This window comes from Tursiops truncatus, chromosome 2, assembly GCF_011762595.2.
Source record: "Tursiops truncatus isolate mTurTru1 chromosome 2, mTurTru1.mat.Y, whole genome shotgun sequence".
NCBI lineage: Eukaryota > Metazoa > Chordata > Mammalia > Artiodactyla > Delphinidae > Tursiops > Tursiops truncatus.
In genome coordinates, this window is record NC_047035.1 from 115847186 (window position 1) to 115873777 (window position 26592).

The following is a 26592-nucleotide window of genomic DNA, read 5'->3' on the forward strand; positions in this document are numbered from 1 at the left end:
TTCGGTTGCTCACTTATTCACTCAATACACATTTACTGTTTGCCCCATGGAGAGACAATCCCTCTCCTCTCCACCCAGGCACCCGCTCTTCAGAACTAAACTCTGAGGGCCTTAAAAATCAAAGGGAAGGGACATGTCCCTCCAGGTGCCCATCCCTGTCTCAGGCAGCTTCTAAAAGCTCCTCAGCTCACGGAGGATCTCCTCCCTGCGCAGTTTCACCCCACTCTTCCAAAAGCTCCCCTGATCTCAGACACAGATACACAAGTTTATTCACAGGTACAACACCTGGGCAAGAGGATTTGCATGTGATTTGCAAAAGCTTGGCCTGAGGCAGTAGCAGCACCCAGCTGTTCTCCCTTCGCAGCCCAAGCCAGGCAAACCTCCTGCTGCTTCTCCTTGCCCACCCCCATCCTAGGCCAAGTTTCCAACTTTTGTACCGTGAAGAACCCAGAGCCCCTTTTCGGCTTTCCCCCAAACAGTTCCCATGAGAAAGGCAGAACAACACCAACTGGGTTTCCAATCTGTGCAGTTGAGCCCGGGGACTTCTGGGTGGAGGCTGGTCCAGCTCAAAGATGACACGCGGCAGGAGAAGGTCTCCAGGCAGCCTTGAGAGGGAAGCATCAAACTTTCAGAAGCTTTCCGAGCCCAGGACTCCGGGTACCAAGAACCAAGGAAGCTCTGGCTCTGCCTAACCCCAGGGGCTCTGGTGCCTGGGAAGTAGTACACATGCCCTCAATATTTGGGGAATGGATGGAGGAGGGTTACTGTTCACAAGCCATTGTGAAACTGTAGGCTCAGGAACAGACAAAAGCCTCAGGAAGCTGGACTTAGAGGACAGCAGGGGAGAGCCAGTACTACACAGCCTGTTTCAGGAGTCAGAGAAAAAAATATTCATCTCACTGCCAGTGAGTGCAAGTGTGCCTGGGGCCAAAGCGCTGTGCTAAGTGATTAGCTTTTCTTCTTCTCTGTTTAGCATCACAAGTGAGGTGAGCCTCTCATTTTAGAGATCAGGAAACTGAGGCTCGGAAAGTTATATGACCTTTACTTAAGGTCACACAGCTGGGCAGGAGTGAGGCCAGGACTCTAACCCAGAAGCTGTTAAAATAAATTGGGTGAGAATGATACAATGGCATCCTGAATCCTTCCTCTCCTACGCAGGGTCTGGTGGCTGAGTTCCCTCATGGAATCCCCTTCAGTTCCTTTTCTGCAAAATGGAGAGAATAATGATACATACCTTGGAAATATATTACAAGGATTAAATGACACTTAAGACATGTAAAGTGCTTAGGACAGTGTCTGGCATATGGTAAAGCCTATATCGGTGTTAACTATTATTATTATTATTATTTATTAAAATTCACATCACTCAGTCATTCAACCAACATCTGAACACCATGGTTCAGCCTCCAGTGGCAGACCAGGAAACTTGCACAAAGCAGGTAGTCAATGCTACAAAGCTGAGAAGAGGGCCCACTGAGGGGCACTGCAGAGGGCAGTGATCTAGCCTGGGGATTTGGGAAAGGCCATTGCAGCTTCCTGGAGGACAAAAAGCCAGTCAATTCTCCATCAACAGGAAGAAGTGATCTTTTAAAAATGCAAACACAGGGCTTCCCTGGCGGCACAGTGGTTGAGAGTCCGCCTGCCGATGCAGGGGACACGGGTTCGTGCCCTGGTCCAGGAAGATCCCACATGCCGCGGCGGGACGGCTAGGCCCATGAGCCATGGCCGCTGGGCCTGCGCGTCCGGAGCGCAACAGGAGAGGCCACAACAGTGAGAGGCCCGCGTACCACAAAAAAAAAGAAAAGCAAACACAGGGACTTCCCTGGTGTTACAGTGGTTAAGAATCTGCCTGCCAACGCAGGGGACACAGGTTTGATCCCTGGTCCGGGAAGATCCCACATGCACAGAGCAACTAAACCCGTGCACCACAACTACTGAGCCTGTGCTCTAGAGCCCGCAAGCCGCAACTACTGAGCCTGTGTGCCACAACTACTGATGCCTGTGCACCTTGATCCTGTGCTCCACAACAAGAGAAGCCACTGCAACGCAAAGCCCGCACACCGCAATGAAGAGTAGCCCCTGCTCGCCGCAACTAGAGAAGCCCTGCGTGCAGCAGCGAAGACCCAACGCAGCCAAAAAATAAATATTTTTTTAAAAATGCAAACACACAGCTGAGGCGTTGGTGAAACCCTCAAAGAGCAGGGTCCCTCTGCCCTGAGGTGGACACAGGAGGCCCTGCAGGCTCTGGTCACTGACCTCTGCTCCCAAGACTGCCCCGCATGCCCTGCCCCTCAGCCCATCCTAGCCTCTTTCTGCTTCTCCCAAAGCTCAACCCCTTCCAGCTCCAGGGCCTCTGCTCCTACTATCCCAGGCATCTCTCCTCCTGCAGGGTCTGAGCACTCAGGTGAGGAGGGCTCCTCTGCTGTGCACCTGCATCACACCTGCACATCCCTCCTAGTAACTCTCATCACGCTGTTTAACATCTGTGCCCCACCAGACAGAACATTGCAAGACCAAGGACCAAGGAGGAAAGAAATATGTGCCACATTTCTGGAGGAAATATGCCTTCCTGGAGGAAGGCACCAGATAGTTTGCAGGGATCCCAGGTTCCTTGACCAATTCATGTCATGAACTTGGTTTTGCATCTGCCTGCTCCAGAGAGATTCTGAATTGCGAAGCCCAGACCCATGACCTTCAAGGTCAGGAGACCAGCCAATTAACCCCTGTGGTGTGGTCGAGGAAGCCCTATGTACCGGCTGCCTCAAGCCACAAGAGTGAGGTCCTCCAGCTCTCAATGGCCTCTCAGTTGGGTCACCACCACCGCTAAAACCACAAAAGCCAAAAAGCCACCAAACCATCAGCACCAAGACTTCTGCCACCATCATGGTGGAAACAAACAAACAAGCTTCCTTAGAAATCCCCTTAGAGCAAACTGTTGCAGTAAAGAGAAGAGACTTTAATCTGACATTAAAAATGTTTGTGCATAGTAAGTGTCCAGTAAATATCAGTATCATCACCAATAACAATAATAAAGTATCGGGCACATAGTAGGTGCTCAGTAAATGGAAGCTCCCTGGTCCCAGGGGGACAGAAGTTGGAGTCCGTTGGCAGCTGCCCACCCTCCCCATGCCCAGGGCCTCCACCTGTGCACACGAAGTCAGAGCTGCAGGAGATCACCAGATGCAACCCTTCGGTACACAGGAGGGGAAACTGAGGCCTGGATGGGGAGGACTTGCCCCAAATCAGAGGCCAGTCTGTCCCTAGAACCTGGGTCTCCCAGGGCAATGCCTTGTCCTCGTGATAAACTCAGCCATCCAAGAAGGGAGGTTTCCAACGCGTGATGCCTCTGATGCAGGTGTCCTCCCAAGGACAGCTTTGGGTGGGTGGGGTCTCAGGCCCCTTGAGGAGAACACAGGGCTTATCTGGAAGGTCACGGCTTTGCCTCTGCATGAGGCAGGCGTAGCTTCTTGCCTTGACGGAGCCCACGGAAGCCAGCTCTCCTGCGGGTCAGGAAGGGAAAGCGGTCACGGGGGAGGCCCATGCTGGCCCCTGGTTCCCTGAGACTTTAGCAGCTGTGGATATCAGCTTGGCCACCCCGCCGAGTGGTCCCTGATGTTGAGATGGCCACTGTGGCCACTTGCTTTCTCCTGCTTCTGCCCTCCCCTAGGCCTCCCAGGCCCCAGCACTGGTCCAGTCTCCCCGGCTACCTTCCCTGAAGCCCCCCTTTGCATTGCTCCTACCCCTCGACCCACTCCCACAGGTCAGTGAGACCCTACAGCAAGAAGTGGCATTCACACCAGGGCTGAACGATCCCAAAGCCCATGCCCTCTCCGCCTGGCCTCACTGCCTCCTAGGTGTCCCCAGGTGCTGTTTCCTGTTGGTGCCTCCTTCCACCTTCCACAGCCTCTTTCTGCAGGAGGCTCATTCCCCCAAGGGCCTGGCAGGAGCTTCCTGTGCGGATGGTGATGACGAGGTTGAAGAACAGCTCCTAAAGCAGGAGAGCCGGCCTGTGCAGTCACCCAGAGGTGCTGTCAGCGAGGGAAGCTGCCCACAGTCAGCTCAGCCTGAGCACCTGCTCTGCAGGAAGTAGAAGGGGACTTTGCTGGAAATCTGCCTTTAATCTTGGCTTCCTGTTTTCTGCCCCGAGGGACTGCCCAGACGTCTGAGTTTCAAACTATTTCACACCAGTTTCTCTAAACTGTCATTTCAGAGTAAAGAGGCTGGGGGAGAGGAGGAGGCAGCGTGGCGGGAAGTCCTTTCCTTCCCAGGGGACCCTGGGATCAGAGCTCAGTCCACCCATAAAGGTGCTTAAGCTCTGGATTTCTGGCTACCAACCCAACTTTGCATCGAGCTACTGCGGTGGCATTGTGTCATCAAATGCAGCCAGAAGTCCTAAGCCCTGTTCCCACATCCAGGGGTCTCAAGCCTCCCCTCTTTTCTCCATTCCCCCAAGGTGGGGACAACAGCTCAGCCTGGGAAAGCTAGCACTTGAGCCTACCTGGCAGGGAGGGGCTCCTCTTAAATTTCCTCCCCTATCCTAGAACCAGAAGACCCTTCTCTGATGAGTTCCTTTCCTAGGGTCTGCTGAGAGGGGAGGCTGTTTGGTGCCCCAGGCTTTGGAGGTCCTCAGATTGGAACCCCAATTCTGGGAGTGGGACTCTGGGAAAGTTCTGAGTGCTTCAAGCCTCAGTGGCCTTGTCCGTAAAACGTGGCTCCAAACGCCATCTTGACATCTCCCTGTCTCACAGGTGTCTTAACCTTAGCTTGTCCAAAGTACAGCTCCTGAGCGCTACCCCCAGCCTGCGCCTCTCCCAGGTCCTCCCTACCTCAGCAAAAAGCACCAGCATTTCCCCATGTTCCAGCTGTACCTAAGGATCAGGCCCCCTTTCTCCTGGGGCCTCACTCCCCGAACAGCCCATCACCCAGAGCTGCCACGTGGCTCCCTTTTGTCCACTGGGGTCCATGCCCATCATCACTGGCCATAATATGCAAAGTCTCCTCACTGGTCTCTTGACTTCTGCTCAATCGTGTCACTCCCCTGCTTAAAAATCCTTCAGCGGCTCCCCAGCGCTCATGTAATAAAATCCAAACTCACGTAATAAACCCCCCGCCCCATAACACCCCACCAGATCCAGCCCCTTCCTCTCATACTACTCCCCCTCGCTTGCTGGTCTTGTCACCTTGGCCTTCTGGCTGTCCCTTAAGCTGCTGGGCCCTCTGTGTCTGTTTCCCCGCCCCGTGCTCTCCTCCATCAAGCATTCATTGCCCTCATGCCACAGTGTCTGATTGCCCTGCTTATTTATTTATCCCATGAGGGGATAACCACATGGTTATCCACAATGGTCTTTCTCGCCCTTTCAACTCCTGCATCCAGGATAGTGCCAGGCACTTAGTAGGTGCTCAGTAAGTATTTGAGTGAGGGAATGAATGAATGAATGAATGGTGGTGAGGTTGGAAGTTCATTGGCTCTTCCACTGGAGGATAGCTCTGTGGGGCAGGACCCTTTATTGATTTGTCCCCTGTGCCTGGGGAAGTTAACAAATTTATTGCATTCTACTGTGAAGAGGTGGAACCAGGATGCAAATACAAGTCTATTTGACTCCAAAGTTCACACTTAGGCCACAGCAAACCCAGGGAATAATGTCAAACATGTTTGGGGGGTAAAGGAAAATGCATTGGTGAAAAACTGGGACAAGGATTAGAGCATTTTCCACATATCCCCACAGCCCTTTCCCATTTTGCCAGCTGATCAGTCAGGAGAGGGGAGATATCAACTTGGCCCTTCGAGAAGCCTTCGCAGAGCTGCTGAAGTGCTTTCCTTCAGGCTGAGAGGTGGCCCCATCCGGTCCCACTTTATCATTCCATCTTGACCTCAGAGGAAAGAAAGGGAAACCAGCCAAGCTGAACACCCTCCCCACCTCCCCCACCCCTAGGCCATTATCTTGCTGCATCTGCACCATCTCTTGTGAGACAGTTGCATTTTAAGCTTGATCTTACAGAAGAGGAAACTGAGCTCAGGGACGTTAAGTAACTAGCCCAAGATCACACAACTAGGAAGTGGCCCAGCTGAAATTTAACTTTACACTTTGAACCCCAAATCCATGCTTTTTCCTGTCACACCATAGCTATCTCTGAGACTGGATGTCTCCTCAAAGGGCTGTGGTGTGACTACCACTTCCCTCCTTGAAGGGCTGGCTCCTTTCTGGAAACTGGCCAAGGGGTGCATTGGGTCAGAGGGCCATCCTGCAGTTTGTCTGGGGAAGCACACCCAACTTCTGCTCTTTGCAATGTACAGCCACACTGCCTTCTCAACTCACTCTCCTCCAGGACCCTAGTCCCTCACTTATTTTGAATTTCAAGACTTTGCCTGTACACCTCATTTTCCCCACCACAGAATGCCCCTCCCCTCTGCCCCACCAATCCTGACCCTTCCTTCAGGGCCCAGTCCCTAGGGAGTAGTCTGCCTCCTTGTACCCACACTGGAGTCTCCGGTCTCTCCTCCATCATTGCCCCCGCCCCCAACTCTCTGCTCCCCCCTCACACTCACACACACACACACACACACACACACACACACAGTCTGCTCCTGAGCTCAGAGCAGATCACGCCCTGCTCCTCGTTAACAGTAATATATAATAACAGGCGATACTTAGCTAAGGGCTGACCACGTGCCGCCCACTGCACGCTAAGCACTTTAAGCGTATTAACTCATTTCCTCCCCACAAAACCTTAAGAAGTTGGTGTTATAACTTCCCCCATTTGGTAAACTAGAGCACAGAGAGGTTAAGTAACTTTCCCAAAATCACATAGCTACTGACAACTTCCTCACTGCTGCCAAGCTGAAAACAAAGTCCAGGAAAGTTCCATAAGGCCCTTTGGATCTCTCTTGTCTCTGGGGCTTGCAGGGAGCCCATCTCCCACTACTTTCCTGGACCCACACTGCAAACTGCAGCCGTACTGAGCTATTTACAGTTCCCAGAGCCATCAAGTGCTCTCACCTCTCCCTACCTTTGTCCATGCTGTTCCTTCTGCCTAAAGTCCCAGCTCTGTGAAGTCTCATTAGGCCTTCCCTCTTTTCTGCTTCCTGTGGACCTTGTACACCACTTCTTCACTTTTATCAGTTATCTCTTGGCGCTTGTCTGTTGGCCTGTCAGTACTGGGAACTCCTTGACGGTAACGAAGTGGTCCTACTAGTAGACTCCTGAATTGTCACATTCTCAGCGCCAGGAAATGCTTGTGAATCTATAAATGCTGCTGTGAGTGAGGCCCACTCTCCACAAACAGATCCGAGGAGAGGGGACCAGGCCTGGCCTCAATCGCTTCTACATCGGGGGAGCTGCGCCCGAGGAAGGCTTGGAGGTTGCTCCAAGGCGGGCTGGTCGGCCCTCGGTGAGGGGCCTTCAGGATCCTTCAGCGCCAGTGGGCAGGTGGGGGCAGGGCGTGGGCGCGGACACACCCCCCCGCAGTGCCCCCGGAGCCCGGCAGGGGGCGCCGCCCCGCCGGCCCACGCCCCGCGGCGCGCCGGGCCGGCTCCCTCGCGCAGGCGCGCTGCCGCGGGCGGAGGATCCGGGCCGCGCTTCCTCTCGCCAGGCCTGCGAGCTTCCTCCCAGCGGAGCCCAGGGCGAGCCGAGCTTGGCCGCCGCCACTGAGACCACCGTCGCTCTCTAGCTCTCGCCCCACCCCGCACCCTGCCCGGAGGTCTTGCCGGGGTGGGGTCCGAGCGGGGCGATCGCCCGGCCGCGCCGCCGTCGGGGCCATCCCCCGGACAGCGGTCCCTCCCGCCCCAGCCAGCCTGTGGCCGCCGGAGCCTCCGGGACGTGGAACGCGGGGACCCCCTGCGGCCCCGATCCAGGGTCCGGGGCAGCCGGCGCGACGTCCCAAAATCGAACCTCTGTGGCGGCTTTCGGAAGCGGAACTCTACCGGGGCCGCGCCGGCTACATTGTTTCCTCCCCCCGACTCCCTCCCGCCCCCCTTCCCCCGCCTTTCTTCCCTCCCCGACCCGGGCCGCGAGGCCGTCCCCCTGCCTCTGTCTGGCCGTCCCTCCTCCCCCTCCTTTCGCACCCAGACCTCTTTGTACCGCACCACCCGGGGACCCCTGCGCCCCTCCCCTCCCCCCTGGCCGCATGGACTGCCCCGCAGGCCGCTGATGCTGCCCGCAGCGAGGTGGCCCGGACCGCAGTGCCCCGAGAGAGGTGAGTGCCTGACAGACCTGGAGGAGGTGGGCGTCCGAGTGCTTCCCGGCGGGAGGTGGGTGGAGGTCGCTCGTCCCGCTTCTGTTGCTTCTGTTGCATCTGCCGTGGCGTCCACACCCATCCCCCACCTCCCTTACACCCTCCTTCCCGGGTTCGAAATCTCCCGGGAGTCACTGTCAGCCCAGCCCGACTGGGAGGGGAGCGCACGAGGGAGGTACTACCTTTCGAGCCCCACAGACTTGTCTCTGGCCACCCCGAGTCTGTCCTCCCCCTCTTGTGGGGGCTGGCTGGAGCCTGGAGGGAGGGGGTCGGCATGGGCCAGGGCCCAGGAGGATGGGCGGTTTGCCATTCCCGGCCCAGGGCCTCCCTGCGGGTTCCTTGGCCTGCCTGGTTCTGACCCCTCCCGCATTCCCCTGCGGAGGCCCTGCCGTCTCCAGGAAGCCCAGGGCCCAGCCACCTCCCTTGAGCCTGCCAGAGGTTGAGCCTGTCACCCTCGGCCTCCCAGAAGACCAGGCCTAAGCCAAGGGACCTCTGACCCTAGGGTGGGGAAACTGGGCTGGGCCTCTGTCCTGGTGGAGGTGACACTGGGCATTAGGACCATGCCCCACCTCCTGGCAGCCTTGTCAGCCCCTTTTCCCAGGCTCCTCAGGGCCCAGCCAGGTGTCAGGAAGGGGCGTGTCCAGCCACTAGATTCTTGGAGCTTAACTAGGGGTTTATCTTCCCTCCTGTTTTGTAGACCAGGGGACTGAGGCTTAAAGGGGGAGTTGCTATCCCAGGCCTCTGGCAGAGTTAGGCTGTCTGTCCTTTCATCCCCCCGGCTCTGCAGAGCTGGACTGCTGTGGGCAGAGAGAAACCAGCCAGGTGCCTTTACCCACCAGGGACATAAGCCCCCAGCTTGGCCCATGGGTCCTTGTGGGGTGAGCACGTGCTCCCCTACAGAGGGCTAGAGAGAAGGGAGAGGGCTTCCGGCCCCGGCTCTGCCTGGGTCTGGGCTCGGGCAGCATTGGCACTGCCCGTGGGATTTCCCCCTGGTGCCTGAGGCTGGGTCCCACTGAGGGATGCGGTGAGTGTGTGGGGCACCCACAGGGTGCAGCCCTGGTGCTGAACTGAAGCAGCCTGGTGGTCATTCCTGACCTCTCCCTCCTATACACCTTTGGCCCAGCTGGTGAATGGGATCTGGATGGGGAAGGCGAGAGCCCTGTTTCCACAAGGAGCACCCTTCAGCCTTGGCATGGGAACATTGTCAGAGTGGGGACACCCAGGGTGTCTCTTCCAAGCTCCCTACACCCTGGTGTTCCCAGTGTCTTTCTTGGTGGGGCCCCAGCAGGAACAGGGTGAAGGCAGCAGGAAGGAGACTGGGACTGTGGCAGGATCCTTTTGCTGCTGGAAGTGTGGGAGGCTCCCTGGGGGATACTTAGCCGTGTCTGGGGCCCCTTGGGGCTGCTGGCAGTTTCGTCCCGCTCAGGCCTCTGCCCTTGATTTAGAGTTGTTTCCGGTTGCCCTGACATGCACAGTGGAGGGGATACAGATGTGTTGGGCCTGTGAGGCTCCCCTCACCCAGCCCTAACTTCCTTGCCAGCCTGAGGGCCTGGGGCTGAAGCCTGACATGGTTGGACGCCTGTGAACTGTTGGGTGCAGGCCGGGGTCCCAAGACCCTTGTAGAAAGGGGTCTGGCTTCAGGCAAGCACGTGTGCAGGGCTTCACTTTTTATGTGGCGAGCTTGGTGTCTTCCTCCCTGCTCTTCTCTCTGCCTTGGGTCTGGGACAGAGAAGGACCAGAAGACGGTCCCCAGCACTGCTGCAGAGGGCACCAGGCCCCAAGGGGTTGAGCCATCACAGAGCAGACCAGAGTACAGGCAGAGACAGAGGCCCAGGGCTCACAGTGTGACGTGGCCGCCCCAACAAGCCTGATCTGGCAGGACGGCTTGGGTCCAGTTCTGAGCTTGTTCTTTGGGAGGTTTTGAACCTCATTGTCCCCAAAGGTGTTTGGTCTGGGAACGAGAAGGTAGGGAAGCACCCTCATGTGTCTGAGGGGCTGTCCCAAATCAGAAAGGCCATCCCTTGATGTCCCAGACACCAGGACCAGAGCTGGGTGGCAGGTGGGTCCCCAGGAAGCAAATCTGAGCTCAGAAAACTACGTATGTAGGTAAATAGTATTAGGGTTCTGAATTTAGAAAGTAACAAAACAGCACTACAGAAAATTTAGAACACAGAAAATTCACCCACTGTTTCTTCACCGGCATAGTGACTGTTAGTATCTTCGAGCTCCCAGCCAGTCTTTTCCTGATCTTTTTTGCCTTTGTCGCTGTTTTCATTTGGGTATGCGTGCCATCACACCTTTTTTCATTTAATACCATATCTGGGCATTTTCTCATGTTGCTACACAATCTGTGCAACTTTGCTCCTAAAAAGCTACAAAATATTCCCGAAAGCTCTGCCGCAGCAGCCTTACCCCAACCCTCTTACCAAGCTTGTGCATCGTTGTTTCCCGTCTGTTGCTGTTGTAATTGTTGTTACTGCAGGCCCCCAAAGCAGCTGAGAGTATTGGAGAGAGTGGGCAGCTTGGCACCCAACCAACGTGATTCCAGGCCCAGCTGTGCCATTTAGGCCAGGGAGGAGGGACCTTGGACAGGTCATCCTTTGAGCCAGAGTTCCTTTATATACACAACAGGGACGGTGATACCTACGTCAGAGGGGAGTGTGCGGACACGGAACTAACTAACCAAGGTACTAGAAGGTGCCTGGCACACCCCCTGGCATCCACTAGGCACTCTGTGAGAAGGGGTAGGCTTTGCTGAAGGAATGCCCACTGCAGGCTGCTTCAGCGTGTGCAGAAGACACCCGGGCCAGGGCTGGCTGATGGCTCACCCAGCCAAGGGTGGTCTCTGCCCAGGGAGCCCTTCAGAAACCCTGTGTTCAGAGACTGCTCTGGCCAGTATCCTGTCCCCCCTCTCTGCCTTCCCCCGTCCCCATCACCATGTGGAAGGTGGGCTACTGGTTGGTTTCTGGGGCCTGGCCCTACCCGTTCTCCCTCTGTTCTTTCAGCATCAGAGCTGAATGGACAAGGCTTTTTCTCTGAGAGCCTGGCTGCCTCCTGTCCCCCAGCTTCAGCTACTTCCTAGGCCAGCCCCACATTTCCCCAGTGGAGACAGAGGCCTACTTTCCCTGGGAAAACTGAGTCTTAGCAAGGAACCCCGGCATCCGGAGCCCCAAGCCAGGGACAGCCATGCCAGCCTCATCCTCCCGCCCAGTGGCTGGGGAAGGGAAGAAAGTTGGGGTCAGAGGCAGAGATTCGAGAGCCTCCCAGCTGGGAGTTGAAGGGGAACATAGATGGTCCACAAATCACTAGGGAAGTCTTGTGTGTTAGTGTCCTTCTCTTCAGCAGGTGCTCCCCAGGTGTAATCTGAGCGTGTACTGCTGTGACATCGCTTACTTCCTCTTGTTCCACGTCTGTGGAGATCAGAGAACTGGGAGTGCCCTGCTAGGGTCAGCCCATGGACAGTAGGAGGAAAGCAGTCTCAGCTTGGCACTCCCAGGGCCTAGGAGACCATAGCCCCAGCTGACCCTGGTATGGCTCAGGACTAACCTAGGTAGAGGGTCCTCCCCAAGGTGGCCCATTCATTGCAGAGGGCTCCCAGGCACATGACCTCGGACTCCGGCCACCAGACTTTTGCCTTTGGAGTGTCCCCCTCGTCCCTGGTCTTGGCGCAGGGGAGGCGGGCATTACAACTGCCCTCCTGTCCCACAGCTCGGGCTGGGATGAGGTCACAGGGTGCGGTCCTCTCCAAGATGCTGGCCTGGCTGGGGTGAGCACTTTGGGAGTTTCTCAGTGCCCCCCCTCCTTGGTTGGGGACAGGATGGGTGGAGGAGGCAGGCCACCCTCCACACCAGGCAGGGAGCACTGCCTCCCCTCCTCCTCTCCTCTGGGTCCCTTCATCCAAGGGCTGGAAATAGAATCCGCTAAGTAATGATTAAAGTCAAATTCAGACCTAAAAATAAAGAGCTGGTGAGGAAGAGCTAGTGTGCTCCCTGCGTGGCTGAGGGGAGAAGCAGGCAGGGCGAGGCTCACGTCGGGGGGCCAAGCCCTGCTACCCGGGAGAGGCCAGAGCCTGTTGGGGGACCAGGAGTACTCCACTAACTGGGGGGCGTCTCTTGTGTCAGGCATGATGCAGCCCATACCAATCAGGGTCAGACTGGCAGGACCAGGGAGAGAATCCCATTTTTCCCGTGGGGAAACTGAGGCCTGGGAGGGACAAGTGGTTTGTCCAGCGACTGTCCAAAGAGCTCCCCTTGGCAGGCCCCCAGGGACCTGAGGGCCCCACGCAGCCCAGCTCGCCCTTCTGCCAGCTCAGTTTCTCTTCCTGGTTTTGAGGTACTGTGATGAGGGTAGCTTCTCATCACACACCAGCGCTGTACGCCTCAGTGGGACTGGGCCTCCAACCGCAGCTTCCCTCCGCCTCCCCTCCCCTTCCGTGGTCTAGGCCCCTAGAAGCAGGAGAGGCTGCCTGGTGCCCTCCTCCTCCCCGCGGGTCCTCCTCTCTGCACAGTTGGAAGCCTTGTGGGTGGGTGAAAACCTGGGTGTCATCTGACGCCTGCACACCCAGGCTGCTGCTTCTCAGCCCTGCCCAGCCCAGCCGCTGCTCCCCAACCGGCTGGACGTCTGTGGCCCATGCTGTCAGGGAGACTGGAGAGGAGAGGAGAGAAGGAACCCTGAGGCCCCCCTGCCGACCAATAGAAGAGGCCAGAGTCAGAGAGGAGTCAGTCAGTAGGGAGAGGCCTGTGGTTCCAACTTCCTGGCAGGGCTCTGGGGAGCTCAGAAGCAGGGGATCTGCGTAGGCTGGAGCAGCCAGGAGGGCTTCCTGGAGAGGAAGGGCCATGAAAATCAAGAAGCGTTTGAGAAAGAGACAGGGTAGGGGCAGAGGTCCTTGCTTGGAGCTCCTCCACTCTCTAGGGCTGCTGGCTTCTCCAGTTGCTGTGCGAGGCACGGCATGGTACAGATGTAACCCATCCTTCCCAGAGCAGGAGGGCTGATCTCTGGGTGGACCTCCCCTCAGCTGCCCACTCGCACCTCTCTGTCCAGGGTGTCATCTGTCCTGCCCAAGGGAAGGGTGGAGGGGTTTTCTCCCGACCAGGTTCAGACAACTCTGAGCTGAAATCCTTGCTCTACCCCTTGGAAGCTGGGTGATCCTCCTCAGCCTGGCTCCTCCTCTGTCAAACAGATCAGCAGTAAAACTTCATAGGGTTTTTTGGAGGATTAAATAACTAAGGCAGGATTGGGTCAGTAGGCTCTCACTGTTCGTGCTTTCATTTTTACAGTCCATCCCGTGGGGCGAGGGTGTTGGTAACCCTTCTCCCTACACTGGGTAGCAAGACTGTACGTCCTTTGAGTTGGGCCCCCTCAGCTTTACCTTCTGAGCCATGTGTTCTCGGGGTCCCAGTTCTGAGATGGGGAGACCAGGAATCTGGTGGCCAGCTCACCGGCCTCTGGGCCGCAATCTCCCCACCTGTAACGTGCCTAGGGGACTTTGGGGTGAGGGACAAGGACGCTCTGGTTTTTAAGGGTTCGTTGGAGGTGGTTTTTAAGGGTTCATTGGAGGTCAGTGCTGAGAGGCTGTATGTAAATGTAGGCAAATGAAGATGCAAAGACCACAGCCTGTGCTGAGGTGGGTGGCGGAACAGAGGCCTGGAGTCCCCACTGCCCAGTACATGTAGGTAATTAGGCTCCTGAGCGGTAATTAGAAACCTTTCTGGGCCAGGAGTGTCAGCCTCAGGCTGCAGCAGCGCCTGGGGAAGGCGGCTCCCCTTACTAGCCTCCTCTAGCTCCAGCCCCCACTGAGCCATTGCGGGGCAGGAAAAAAGCCAGTGAGTTGCTGTAATTTGGTCTTTAACACTTTGCAGCCATTAAGCTCACCCCTCCCCTTAGGGCAGGGGTGCTGGATGCTGAGGGAACCCTGGGGGTGAGGGTGGGGCAGCTCACACTGGAGACAAAGTGGGACCGTCCATCCTTCCAGCCCTCTTCTGACCCCCGGGGAGGTTCAGGCCTCTCCAAGGGTCTTGTGCCCAATTCTGCAGCTGCCCAGCTGAGGGCTCTGGGACCACCCATCTGGCTCAGTGGGAACCAGCCTCCAGCCCGTGGCCTGGTGTGTCACCAGGGGCATCACAGTGCCGTCAGCCTGGGTGCCCTGTGCTTCTAGAACCAGAGGTGGGGCTGATTTTACTGCTGCCAAACCAGCCCAGCTGCTGTTGGTGCCCCGCCCTCCTCAGGTGTCTTTCGGAGGGGCGTGCCCAATCAGAAACGCAGAGCTGTGTGCCAGGCTGCCTGGGTTCAGAGCCTCTGTTGACCCTCACCCGCCTCACCCTGAGCCTCCTCCCGCCTTCATTAACTCTCTCTGTACCACGGTTTGAAATCCTAATCCTGGCCGGAGCTAGCACAGTCGCTTCTACCTGAGATCCTCCCCTCCCCGCCCCCTCTTCCTGGAAGCCTTCCCCAGTGGCCTTTGTCCGTCTCTGCTGAGGCCCCAAGCACACCTGGCCGGGACTGATCAGCTGGTAGCCAGGAGGGGTGGAGCAGGGCTGCGCACAGAGCAGAGATGCTGAGTAGCATTCTTGGGGTCCCAAGGGCAGGACCTCCGGGGCCCTTCCCCCCTCCTGTCCATCCTGACTGCCACACATGGAGCTGGGCTCACAGGGAGCCTCTTGAAACAGTGGCTCAAAGAATAAGAGGGCAAGGTGGACCTGCTTGTTGCCTCTGGGGGCTGCCCTGCCCCGCAGAGGCTCCAGCTGGGTCCTGTGGCAGGACCAGAGTCTCTGGGGGCCATGGCCCCCAGAGTTCCCCCAGGTCTCTTGTGCACTTCCCTTTTCAGTGGCTATTTTTAGCTGGGTGTAAACAGTTACTGAAGGCTCCCACGCCCCATTAGGCAGTGGAGTTTTGGTAAGGGGGGCAGGGCAGGAGCCCCTTAACCTACACTGGCCCTCAGCACGTGCTAGGCTGTGAGGGTCTACAGCTTCCCCAAGGCAGGCAAAGGGCAGTTGCTGGGCTTCCCCCCTGCCTGCCAGCCTGGGCTCCCAAGAAAGGCCTGCCTGAGGCTGTGGTCACTGACCTCAGCGCTTGGGCACAATGCCCAGCCTGTTCCCAGGACCCCAGCACAAGAACTCCTGGGAGCAGGGTTTGGGGCAGGAAGTCGGAGTGAAAGCCCCCTGTCCCCCAGCCCTGTGGGGGTGGGGTGGCAGCTGCTGTCCCTTAGGGGTTAAGTATAGTCCTGTCGGTTATGGGACCGCAGTGTGGTGCAGCCAGCCTAGCTTCCCCCTGTTGTTTGTTGGTTCATTCATTCGTTCAGCACTCACGTGCTGAGCGGCCGCCCTGGGCCCGGCTCCCCTCCTGCTGGGGCTCCCACAGGGTCAGTGAGCTTCTCGCTGGAGCATGGGGCGTGAGAGGCTCTGGAGGCCCCAGCAGCCACCACAGCTGGGGAGCCCCGGAAGGCTCCTGGCACAAGTGGTTTTCAAAAAGTTATTGATTTTCTTACTAATCTTATTTTTAGGGGGAAGGCAATAGATGCATGTGGTTAAAAAAACAAAAGTTAAAAGAACAAAATAGCAAATATACAACGAACAGTAAGTTTCCCTTGAACTTGATACTCACTACTCCTTCCCATTCCCAGAGACAACCTCTGTTATCAGTTTCTTCTATCTTTCAGAGATATCTATCTTTCATATCTAAGGTTAGGGGTGAATGGTATGTCCTTTAAAAAAACAATAATTTGTAATATACCATGGGTGATGTCCTGCACCCTGCTTTTTTTTTGGTCTTTGAGTATTTCAGACCCACCAAAAAGCTGAAATAATGGTATAATGAATACCCATGTATACTTTACCCAGTTTCACCAGTTCTTAACATTTTGCCACATTCGCTTTACCTCTTCTTTTATATACATGGACATATGTGTATATGTATTTTTTTTTTGCTGATTTATTTGAGTGTTAGTTGCAGGCATCGTACCTTTCTCTCCTGAGTACTTTATCGTGTATCTCTTACATAATCACAGTACCATGATCACACCTAAGAAAATTAACATTAATTCCATAACATTATCTAACATTTTCATTTTCCCAGTTGTCCCCAAATGATCTTTATAGCTATTTTTTCCCTCTGATCCAGAATCTTATTCAGAATCACTCATTGAATCTTGCTATCATGTGTCTTTTCTTTTCTTTTTTTCTTTTGCAGCTTTGTTGAGATAATTGCGATTTAATGTTGTGTAAGTTTAAAGTACACAGTGTGATGATTTGATATATGTGCATATTGTGAAACGATTACCACAATGAGGTTACTTAACACATCATTCACCTCACATAATTACCATTTTGTTGTTGTTTCATGTTTCTTTTGTGTCTTGTTTAATCCAGAACATTCCCCAGCCTTTCTTTGTTTGTTTTGTCTTTTATGACATTGACTCTAAGAGTCCAGGCCGGTTATTTGGTCTCTGTCTGCCTACGTCTTCCTGATTGGAGTCAGGTTAAGCAGCTCTGCGGGCCCATCGCACAGAGGATGCTGTGCCCTCCTTAGTGCAGGAGGCACTCAGTGTGCGCCTCTCATTATTGGTGATGCTTAATTTGATCACTCGGTTAACGAGGTATCTGCCACATCTCCCTGTGGTGGAGGTGCTTTTTCCTCTCTCTGATTAATCTGGAGGGTGGTACTGAGATGCCATGTCACTGTCCTATTCCCCCAGCAACGTTTCCTCCGTGACTTGAGCTGGCTTTTTGCCATTTATACTTACTCTATCGTGGGGAGGTTTCTGTATCAGCACCCAGAGATCCATCCTGGCCCCATAACAGCTGGAGTTGTGTTGTTGCCTTTTCAGGCTATCTGGTCATATATTTACTTGGTTCTTTATTAACGGACATAAAGGTTTCTCCCAATCTCTTGCTACAACAAACAGTACTGCAGGGACTGTCCTACTACATTTTCTTAGGCACACGTGCAACCCCTGAAGGTTGAATGGAAGTTCCTTGGGTAGAGAAGGGGGAAGGAGTGGAGAGGGAATGCCAAGGTGGGAAGGTGGGTGGGGTACCAGGGTCCTAGGAGCAGCGGGTGAGAAAGGGATCTGGTTCAGGTGCTGGAGAGCCAGTGAGTCCCAGAAGGGTCAAGGGACTTTCCCAAGGTCACACAACAAGTTGGTGGTAGAGCCAGGAACAGGACTCAGAGCCCTTGACTCCCTGGACAAAGTTCCTGCACTTCTTCCACAAAGTGGCCTGAAACAAGGTTCACATAACCCTGGAAGGGCCCCTCTGTGCCTGATCAAGGCCTGACTAGAGGCCTAGGTTCGCAGTAGCCCCTCCCAGCCACTCTGACTCTTGGCCTCTGACCTGGAAGGGGATAGCCCGGCTGGACCCTCAGAGCCCTAAGGACGGGACCTTCCTGGCCTCATGACTTCGCCAGGGAGGAGCCATCAGAGAGGGTCTGCAGCTCCTGCTGGCAGGATTTCTGTGGGAAGAAAGCAGGCTTCAGAACAGCCCTGGGAGCTGTAGGGTTGTCACCAGCCCATTGTACAGATGGGGAAACTGAGTCCTGAAGTCATAGCCAGTAGAGCAAAGGGGAGAGGCTAGCTCCTCCCTCTCGTTTCCATATCTGTCAAAACCCAGACCCTCAAGGCAGGCCACCCTGACCCTCCTGGCCTTGCCCCTTCCTCTGAGCACCGCTTGATTCTCCCTCTTCCCTTGCACTCTCTTTTTGAGGCCAGTGTGGTCCCAGCCTCCTGGCCGCCCCCGCATGGTGCGTGCACATAAGGCAGGAGGCACCAGGGGTGGGGGTCGAACTGGCCTGCTGGCTCAGGCATATGACATCTGCGTGGGGCAGGACGCTCACTGGAGGTGTAGCCTCAGGTAAGGCCACTTGCCTCTCAGCCTGGCTCATCTGTAAAATGGGGATAATAATAGCCTCTCCCTCTCAGTTGTTAGAGGATTTGATGAGCCATAATGTGCCAAGGACAGGGCGCAGCACAGAATAAGTGCTCAGCAAACAGGACCTATTATTATTTTTGTTATTATCATCTAGTCAGTGGGGAGGCGGCAGCAGCAGCTGCAGGCCTGCAGGGGAGGGAGTGTTTGCAAACTGACAGCTGGGAGGGTGACTAATGGTGCCTCAGCCTCCTCGCCCTCTCTCCCTTGGTGGTGGTGAATCTTGCGAGGGAGGGGGAGGCAAGGGGATGTGGAGAGCTGGCAGAGCCCCTATTCAGAAGGTCTTGAAGATTGGGGACCCAGCCAGCCACAGAGGGACCCCCGTTCAAGTTCCGGACCATCGCCCCTAACTAGCTGTGCGACGTAGGGCAAGTTGTTCAAACCTCATGAGCCTCAGTTTCCATTTCTATAAAATGGGGGCAAGAGGAGCTCACGGCTCCCACATGTGGTTCTTGGGAGCCTGGAGGTGCTTCCTATACTCATGGTGGCTCAGTCGTGTCAATGTATGTGTGTGTGTAGGGGAGTCCAGGCTCATCCTTCTTGTGCCCCAGGCTCCCTGCCCAGATGGCAGAGGTTGACGGGCTGGCCTTGGGACAGGAAGCACTATGTATACCGGCAGGAAGGGAAGCCTGGAAGTGGGGCCTGGACGCAGTGGTGCTTCTCCCCACCTGTGTTCTCCCCGGCTCCTTCTGGTCCCCAAGACCACACACTCCCCTGCTGAGGCCCACAGACCCCATGGCCCTCAGAAGCAAACCCTGTGTCCTCACGTCAGCATTTGAAGCCCCCGCATCCCTGCAAGTTTTGTGCCAGGCGGACCCAGTACACACGGTCCCCTGCCGCAGACTGACGGGGTGCTCAGACCATCAGGGTCTGTTTCCCGCCCTCCTCACCATGGGCTTCCAGCCTGGGGTGCTCCTGCCTTTTTTAGCCCTCTAACCTTCAGGGCTCAGCTCCAGCGCTCCCTCCTCCAGGAAGCCCACCTAAGCTCTGCAGTCCTCACTCACTCACACCCCTAGGCACTTGCACTCAAATGTCTTCTTCCACCGCCTGGCCTGGGGTAGGTGGTAAAGTTTGTGAGTGTCCACCAGGCCCCAGGCCTTGTGTGTCCTGCAAATGAGCCTGGGAACAAGGCACATGGAGGAGTTTTTCTTCTAACATACTGTGAGCACGGAGTAGTCACTGGCCCTGTCTGAGCCTCAGTTTCCTCATCTGTCAGAAGAGAACAGTAGCCCCATCCCTCTGCTTCCTGGGACAGGTACTCGGGGGCTCTGGGCTGTGTTTGGGAAGATGCTGGTCATAGAGGGAGTGCTGAGCTGGGGCCACAAAGAGTATGTGTGCAAGACGGGGTTGACTAGCTGCTCTTGGGGCGTGGGGTTGGCTGAGGTAGCTATCTCGGGGTAGTCAGTTTTACTGAAGTAAACACATACACCAGAATGTATACCAGCCACAAGGGTACAGCTCAGTGAAGCGCTACAGAGTTGAACTTGCCCCCTTCCAGTCGCTGCCTCCTCCAAGGGGAGTCGCCATCCTGCACTGGAAAATCCCCTGACTGTGGAGTTTATACGAATGGAATCACAAGGCATGTGTGCTTTCTGTCTGGCGTCTTGGTTAGCATGTTTGGATGCATCAGTGTTGTTTCGTAGCTGTAGTTTATTCATGTTTACCGCTGGCCAGTACTCTGTGAATGTACACAGTTTATCCATCTCACTCCTCACGGGCGTCTGGGCAGTTCCCAGTGTGAGGTTCGTTACAGACCGTGCTACTGCGTGTGCTCCTGTGCCTGTGTCAGCAGTGCCTGCCCTGTTTTCTCTTGGGTGTGTGCTGGGAAGTAGGGTTGCCAGGCCATGGGGTTGGCATACGTTTGGCTTCAGAGATACTGCCTGGGTGAGTTTTTATAGGTGACAGAACTAAGAGGCCCACAGAGGACAAGGGACTTTCCCAAGGTCCCAAGCACCTTCCCCAGGTTCACGGCTGCCCTGTGGTCCCCCACAGACCACTTAGCTGATATCCAGCCATGGAGGGCTGGTGGGGCAGACACTACTTACCCACTACGCTTTGTAGCCTCTGTTGGTCATTCCAAGGGCTGTAAGGCCACAATGGGCTCAGGGTTGACAGCCCTCTGTCCTTGGGGGTCCTCAGCCCTCATCCCCTGCCTCCTCCCCTGCCCCGTGCCCTCAGCCTGCTGAGACTGGAAAGGACAGCCCTTGCCCCAGGTCCCAGCTCCGGAAGCCTCTGGCATCTGTTCGTATTGCTATGGGGAAGGAGTAGGGTCTCAGTGATGGAGGGAACCATCTCCTCTCACAGCCTTCCCTCAATCTTCCCCTCTCCCCACAGCTCTCATGGTACCAAGTGACAGGTTGGCCTTCCTGTGACACGGGGATACCAGATCTTCTGAGAAGATGTCGGCAATTCAGGTACTGCAGGGGCAGGGGTCTAGGGCAGTGGAGTATCCCCACCACCACCACGGGGGTGCTCAGAAGAGTGAGAATGAGGATTCAGGTCGATTCATTCCCCTTTTCCCCAGTCCTGGCTTTCAGCAAACTGGAATTCCAGGGCCCACTGTCAGATGCACGGCCCTCAAGATGGGAGCACAGGTCTGGGGGCCGTGGGGAAGTCTCAGCTAGAAGACACCCAGAGCTCTCCAGGGGAAGGGCACCTCACCCAGGCTCAGGGAGGCCAGCCAAGAGGCTGTGACCTTGAGGGCTTGCAGGTGGGTGGGGCCCCAGGCTTCTCCGCCCACGTGTCGCCTGCCCTGCAGGCTGCCTGGCCATCCGGTACAGAATGTATTGCCAAGTACAACTTTCACGGCACTGCTGAGCAGGACCTTCCCTTCTGCAAAGGAGACGTGCTCACCATTGTAGCTGTCACCAAGGTAACCAGGGACTTCACACCCCTACCCACTGGGTTTTGTCTCCCCTGCATGGGAGGGTGAGCCTGAGAGCGTGTCTGGGCTCCCCTCTCCCCAGGACCCCAACTGGTACAAAGCCAAGAACAAGGTGGGCCGTGAGGGCATCATCCCAGCCAACTACGTCCAGAAGCGGGAGGGCGTGAAGGCAGGCACCAAGCTCAGCCTCATGCCGTGAGTACCTCTGGGTACGGTTGGGAATTCCCAGTCTGGGAGGAAGGAGGACGGGGAGCCCTGTTACCCATAGAAGAGAGTCCGGAGAGCAGGGAGGCGAGAGTGAGGGGCTGGGATGTCCGTGAGGGCCTCTCGAGACGAGGGCAAGGGCATGGGTGCCGGACCTCAAAGGGGAGGACGGAGCTAGGAGGGCTGAAGAAAGAAGGGCAGGAGGCAGAGGATGAGGGCCTCCAGAGCCTGTCTGAGCCCTGAACTGTGGAGAGGTGCCAGCCAGAGGGAGGGCCTTCGGGAAGTGGAGCCTGGCAGTGCCCTTGGGCCACCATGACCCCAGGCCTGGCCTCCCCGCAGCTGGTTCCATGGCAAGATCACGCGGGAGCAGGCAGAGCGGCTCCTGTGCCCACCAGAGACAGGCCTGTTCCTGGTGCGGGAGAGCACCAACTACCCCGGGGACTACACTCTGTGCGTGAGCTGCGACGGCAAGGTGGAGCACTACCGCATCATATACCACGCCAGCAAGCTTAGCATCGACGAGGAGGTGTACTTCGAGAACCTCATGCAGCTGGTGGAGGTGAGCAGAGCGCGCCGGCCCTGATTCCAGCTACAGTCCCACCACTCTAGCTGGATGACCTTGGGCACGTCCTGCAGCCTCTGCAAGCCCACGTTTCCTCATGCCTCGATAGAGCCCACGCTGTGTGCCAGCGTTGAGCTCTGACCCCACAATGCCTGCACAGGGAGGTGGTACCCCAGTTCATAGGCCAGGAAACAGAGGTTCAGAGCGGTTAAGAGACCTGCCTCTGGTCACACAGCTGTGACTTGGAGGCGCCAGGACTAGAATCTGAGTATTCTGATCCCAGAACTAGCTTCCTTCCAGCCACTCATAGAGCTGTATGCCCAGCTGTGTGAACGTAAACATGTCCTCATGAGCTTCACCTTGACGGCCCACATGTCCCTGCAGCTCCCAAGGCCATCTCTACCCCAGGCAGCCTCCAGATGCCTCCTGTACTCACTCTCAGCACCTTCCCCCTGTTGGCCTGGGTTGGCCTATGACAGGGGAGGGTCCTGTGCACACCTGGCTAGAGGCTGGTATTAGACTGAGCCAGGGCTTGTCCTCTGCTTTGGGATGCTGGTGAGGCCCAGAGTGATCACAACAACCCGGTATCCGTCCAGCACCTGGATGTGGGGTAGCATGGGAGATGGACCATGTGTCTGGGGCCTCCCTAACCCCTGCTAGAAATGGAGAGCCCTCCTGACCCAAAGCATCTCTGGGCTGGGTGGGACCGGCCTCTGCTGCCATCTGGTGGTCAGACCAGGGCAGTGCACGGGAGCCGCGGGTGGTACACAGGGGGCTGGCCCTGATCGCCTGCCCTGCCCTCTACAGCACTACACCTCAGACGCAGATGGACTCTGTACTCGCCTCATCAAGCCAAAGGTCATGGAGGGCACCGTGGCGGCCCAGGATGAGTTTTTCCGCAGTGAGTGCCATCCCCCCACGCCCACTCCTCACTTGCCCACCCGCCTCCTCCCACCCGGGCTTCCTGGCACTACCCCCTCCTGGAGGCTCTGGAGACGTCCAGGGGACCCCACATAAGTCACAGTCCAGTCTGCTTCTGCTGTGACCCCCGCTCTGGCTTCAGCACCCCTCACTCACCACCCACTCCCCCCACAGGCGGCTGGGCGCTGAACATGAAGGACCTGAAGCTGCTGCAGACCATTGGGAAGGGGGAATTTGGAGGTGAGCCAGAGAGGGTGGGAGCCCTAGGAGAGGCTGATGACTGGGGGGAGTCCAGGAAACGACCCCCAACTCTCTTGCCCCAGACGTGATGCTAGGTGACTACCGAGGGAACAAAGTCGCCGTCAAGTGCATTAAGAACGACGCCACTGCCCAGGCCTTCCTGGCTGAAGCCTCGGTCATGACGTGAGTTGGGGCAGGGGGTGGGGAGGTCACCCGGGGCCAAGAGGTGATGGGGAGGCTTGGCAGGCTCTGACCACTCCGTCCTGCCCCAGGCAACTTCGGCATAGCAACCTGGTACAGCTTCTGGGCGTGATCGTAGAGGAGAAAGGTGGGCTCTACATCGTCACCGAGTACATGGCCAAGGTGTGTGCCTGCCCCGCGATCCAGTTGCCAGCCTGGAGCTAAACAGTGGGGTCGAGCCTTCCAGCTGCCCCAAGCCCCCCACCATACCCTTGGGCCCCTGCTCCCTCAGTCCCTTCTCTCCAACTGGTCTTTGAAGTCACCAGGGCTTGGCTTTTGTCTTGGCTCATCATTTATTCACTACGACCTTGGAAAAGTTGTGTCACCCCTCCAAACCTCAGGTCCTCATCTGTGAATGGAGGTAGTAACGAAGTTTCCCTCAGAGATTCATGAAGATTAAGAGATAATGCATGATAATTGCTGAGCACAGCGTCCAGTGTCCAGACTCTGATACTCCTTCAGTAGTGACGTCCTGACCTCTCCCCTGCCCCTCCCCTCTCCTGACACCTCCCTTGAGTGTCGCCATTTACCCAGCCCCAGGCCCACTGTTCCCAGGGTCTAGAGGGCAAGTCTGACTTATAGGGCCTGTTGGTCTGTCTGTCCTGCCCCCAGGGGAGTCTGGTGGACTACCTGCGGTCTCGGGGTCGGTCGGTGCTGGGCGGAGACTGTCTCCTCAAGTTCTCACTGTGAGTGAAGCAATGCCTGATTGCGGGGGGGGTGGCTGCTATGGGATCCCTGTCTGAGGGGACATGTGGCTGGCTCGCCCCTAGAGATGTCTGCGAGGCCATGGAATACCTGGAGGGCAACAACTTCGTGCACCGGGACCTGGCAGCCCGCAACGTGCTGGTGTCCGAGGACAACGTGGCCAAGGTCAGCGACTTCGGCCTCACCAAGGAAGCTTCCAGCACCCAGGACACGGGCAAGCTGCCAGTCAAGTGGACAGCCCCCGAGGCCCTGAGAGAGAAGGTGGGCGCGCCTCTCCTCAGGGCCTGAGCTGTGGTGGGTGGGGTTCCCGGGTCACCCGCACCCCCCAGTTCCCAGGACCTGACACTGCCTCTCCCATCCAACTGGCAGAAATTCTCCACCAAGTCTGACGTGTGGAGTTTTGGGATCCTCCTCTGGGAAATCTACTCTTTCGGGCGAGTGCCTTATCCGAGAATTGTGAGTGTGGGCGCTGGGGCTGGGTGGGGCTTGGAGCAAGGGAGGGGGTGACAGGGAGGGGGACCGGCTGAGCCCCACCTCCCCGGCCTGAGGCCTAGAAGCTGCAGACCTGCCCTCGGGACCTTCCAGGCGCTCCCCTGGCCGGGGCTGAGGCGGAACTAGGGGGGAGTGGGGGTCCCCTCGGGGTCAGGCCTTACACCGATGCGTACCACCCACCTGCCCACAGCCCCTGAAGGACGTTGTCCCGCGGGTGGAGAAGGGCTACAAGATGGACGCCCCCGATGGCTGCCCACCTGCAGTCTACGAGGTCATGAAGAACTGCTGGCACCTGGACGCCGCCATGCGGCCCTCCTTCCTGCAGCTCCGTGAGCAGCTGGAGCACATCAAAACCCACGAGCTGCACCTGTGACTGCCGGCCTCCGCCCAGGTCGGGGGCCTGTGGGGACTGAACCCAGAGAGATTGCGGACCTGGTGCCCCACTCGCTGGGCCCAAACCCGAACTGAGCCCAGCAGGACCGTGGGCCTCTTTTCTCTGTCGCCGCCTGCGCCCCTTCTGGCCCCCGGAGACCCCGCCTAGGCCTGGCACCTTCTCTCATGGACCCACCTGTGGGGCTTTGGGAACCCCGCCCAAGGGCCAAGAAGGGAGGAGGCTGAGGAGCCCTACTGGGGTCAGGCTCCCCCTGGCCTCCCATATCTCGCCTTCTTAGAGTTTTATCCCTTTCCTTTTTTGAGATTTTTTTCCGTGTGTTTATTTTTTATTATTTTTCAAGATAAGGAGAAAGAAAGTACCCAGCAAATGGGCATTTTACAAGAAGTACGAATCTTATTTTTCCTGTCCTGCCCACAAGGGTTGGGGAGACCAGGCCCCTCTCTAGGGACCCATCGCCCCAGCCTCGTTCCCCACCCCGTGTTCCTTGTCCGTGTTGCCTCGGTCGCCCCGTGTCTGCGCTTGACCGTGTTGCACTGTTTGCATGCGCCCGAGGCAGACGTCTGTCAGGGGCTTGGAGTCCGTGTGCCGCTGCCGCCCGCCCACCCACCTGCCTTGTGAGATGGAATCGTAATAAACCACTCCATGAGGACCCCGCCGCCCAGTCTCGGCGCTTCCTCCGCCGAGCCTGCCTGTCCCACCCGGCCTCCCATCCCCGTGCCATCTTGTCCATCCCCCTGTCTCTGTGAGTGAGGCTGTGCTTGCCCTGTGAGTGGGGCGGGGTGGGGAGCACCGCGGGCAGATGTAGCCGCCGCCTTATGTCAGCTGCACGAGCGAGTGTCCTGTGTCTGCCGTGGGAGAGCTCTCACTACCCGCCTCTCCCAGTGTCCCGCTGCCAGGCAGGTTTGGCCCTGAGGCCGCCCCGGGCTTGGGTCCCGTCCACAGGGTGATGCCTGGGCATCCCGGCCGCCTCTCCTGCCGTGTTGTTCAGGCCCTCAGCACGAGGAGGGCTGGAGCCACGGACCGGGGAGAAAGCCAGGCCTGACCAGCTGGAGATGGGCTCCCCTTGGTAGGAGGCAGGATAAACGTCTGGTGCTTCAGAGGAGATGGTGACCTGGAGTGGGAGGGGGAAGGGGAGACTCTGATACGCTGGTGGTTCTCACAGTCCGCCTAAGGTGTAGCACTGCCACCCTGTCCCCAGCCCTGTGTGTGCCCAGCCCCGTGCCTGAGGACGCAAAGGTGGGGGGGTCTTCCCCACCGCACCTTGTGGGGCACAGATTGAGAACGTGGACCAGCCATGGGATTTTCTCCCCTCGGGTTCCCCAGGGCCAGTGGTCAGTGTGGAACCTCTGAGGGCTGTGGGGAGGCTCACCTCATTCACTGAGACAGGCAGCAGGGGTGGGGTTCCCCTTGTCGTTGGCACTCCGTGCCCGCCTTTCCTAGCCAGCAAGCCCTGAAATCCAGGCAGTTCTGACTTGGCAGTACGCCTCGCGTCTGCAGCTCCTCGGCCCGCCGTGGTCCAGCACCATCACCTCCCACAGCCCAGTGTTGCCACTCCTCACCTCCCCGAGTCCGTTCTCTCTGCACACAGCCAGACTCATTTTTCTAAAACTAGACTTCATTCAACAACAAATATTTGGATACCTGCTGTGTGTAGGACTGGGGGTCAGCAGTGAGCAAAACAGACCCCGTGGAGTTCACAGTGGGAAGACAATCACATAGACAATTACAAACTGATAAGTGCTGTGAAAGAAACATACATCATGGGAATCGGGCCTTGACTGTAGATCAGGGAGGGCTTCCC

General features: G+C 57.0%; 2 protein-coding genes across 8 annotated transcripts; one reads left to right on the plus strand and one right to left on the minus strand.

The window, feature by feature from the left end:
* LOC109552501 (uncharacterized) lies at positions 1 to 9184 on the minus strand. Of its 3 annotated transcripts, none has more exons than XM_073801250.1 (2): positions 7009 to 9184; positions 1 to 1204 (listed from the first exon to the last, which is right to left on the minus strand). In XM_073801250.1, exon 1 carries the CDS (start codon positions 8312 to 8314, stop codon positions 7313 to 7315), a length of 1002 nt encoding a protein of 333 aa, XP_073657351.1. In that variant the 5' UTR covers positions 8315 to 9184; the 3' UTR covers positions 1 to 1204; positions 7009 to 7312. The 3 variants fall into 3 exon arrangements, with proteins under 3 accessions (XP_073657351.1, XP_073657349.1, XP_073657350.1); XM_073801248.1 differs by having other exon boundaries at positions 1 to 3500; XM_073801249.1 differs by having other exon boundaries at positions 1 to 3500; positions 6999 to 9184.
* On the plus strand, positions 8054 to 25447 carry CSK (C-terminal Src kinase). Of its 5 annotated transcripts, none has more exons than XM_019949614.3 (13): positions 8054 to 8193; positions 20484 to 20563; positions 20674 to 21021; positions 21116 to 21228; positions 21577 to 21796; positions 22607 to 22700; positions 22895 to 22960; positions 23044 to 23143; positions 23233 to 23323; positions 23813 to 23886; positions 23971 to 24166; positions 24275 to 24361; positions 24588 to 25447. In XM_019949614.3, the coding sequence occupies exons 2-13, from the start codon at positions 20549 to 20551 to the stop codon at positions 24768 to 24770; spliced, it is 1587 nt and encodes a 528-aa protein (XP_019805173.1). In that variant the 5' UTR covers positions 8054 to 8193; positions 20484 to 20548; the 3' UTR covers positions 24771 to 25447. The 5 variants fall into 5 exon arrangements, with proteins under 5 accessions (XP_019805173.1, XP_019805192.1, XP_004312179.1 ...); XM_019949633.3 differs by having other exon boundaries at positions 20860 to 21021; XM_004312131.3 differs by having other exon boundaries at positions 20908 to 21021.
* Positions 25448 to 26592: the final 1145 nt, after the last annotated feature.

Coding starts and splice junctions, on each gene's coding strand:
- LOC109552501 (XM_073801250.1), bottom strand. CDS start 8,314: ATGGGTGTGGACGCCACGGCAGATGCAACAGAAGCAACAGAAGCGGGA.
- CSK (XM_019949614.3), top strand. Junction 21,797..22,606: donor ACCTCATGCAGCTGGTGGAG/GTGAGCAGAGCG, acceptor TGCCCTCTACAG/CACTACACCTCAGACGCAGA. Junction 24,167..24,274: donor CCGAGGCCCTGAGAGAGAAG/GTGGGCGCGCCT, acceptor TCCAACTGGCAG/AAATTCTCCACCAAGTCTGA.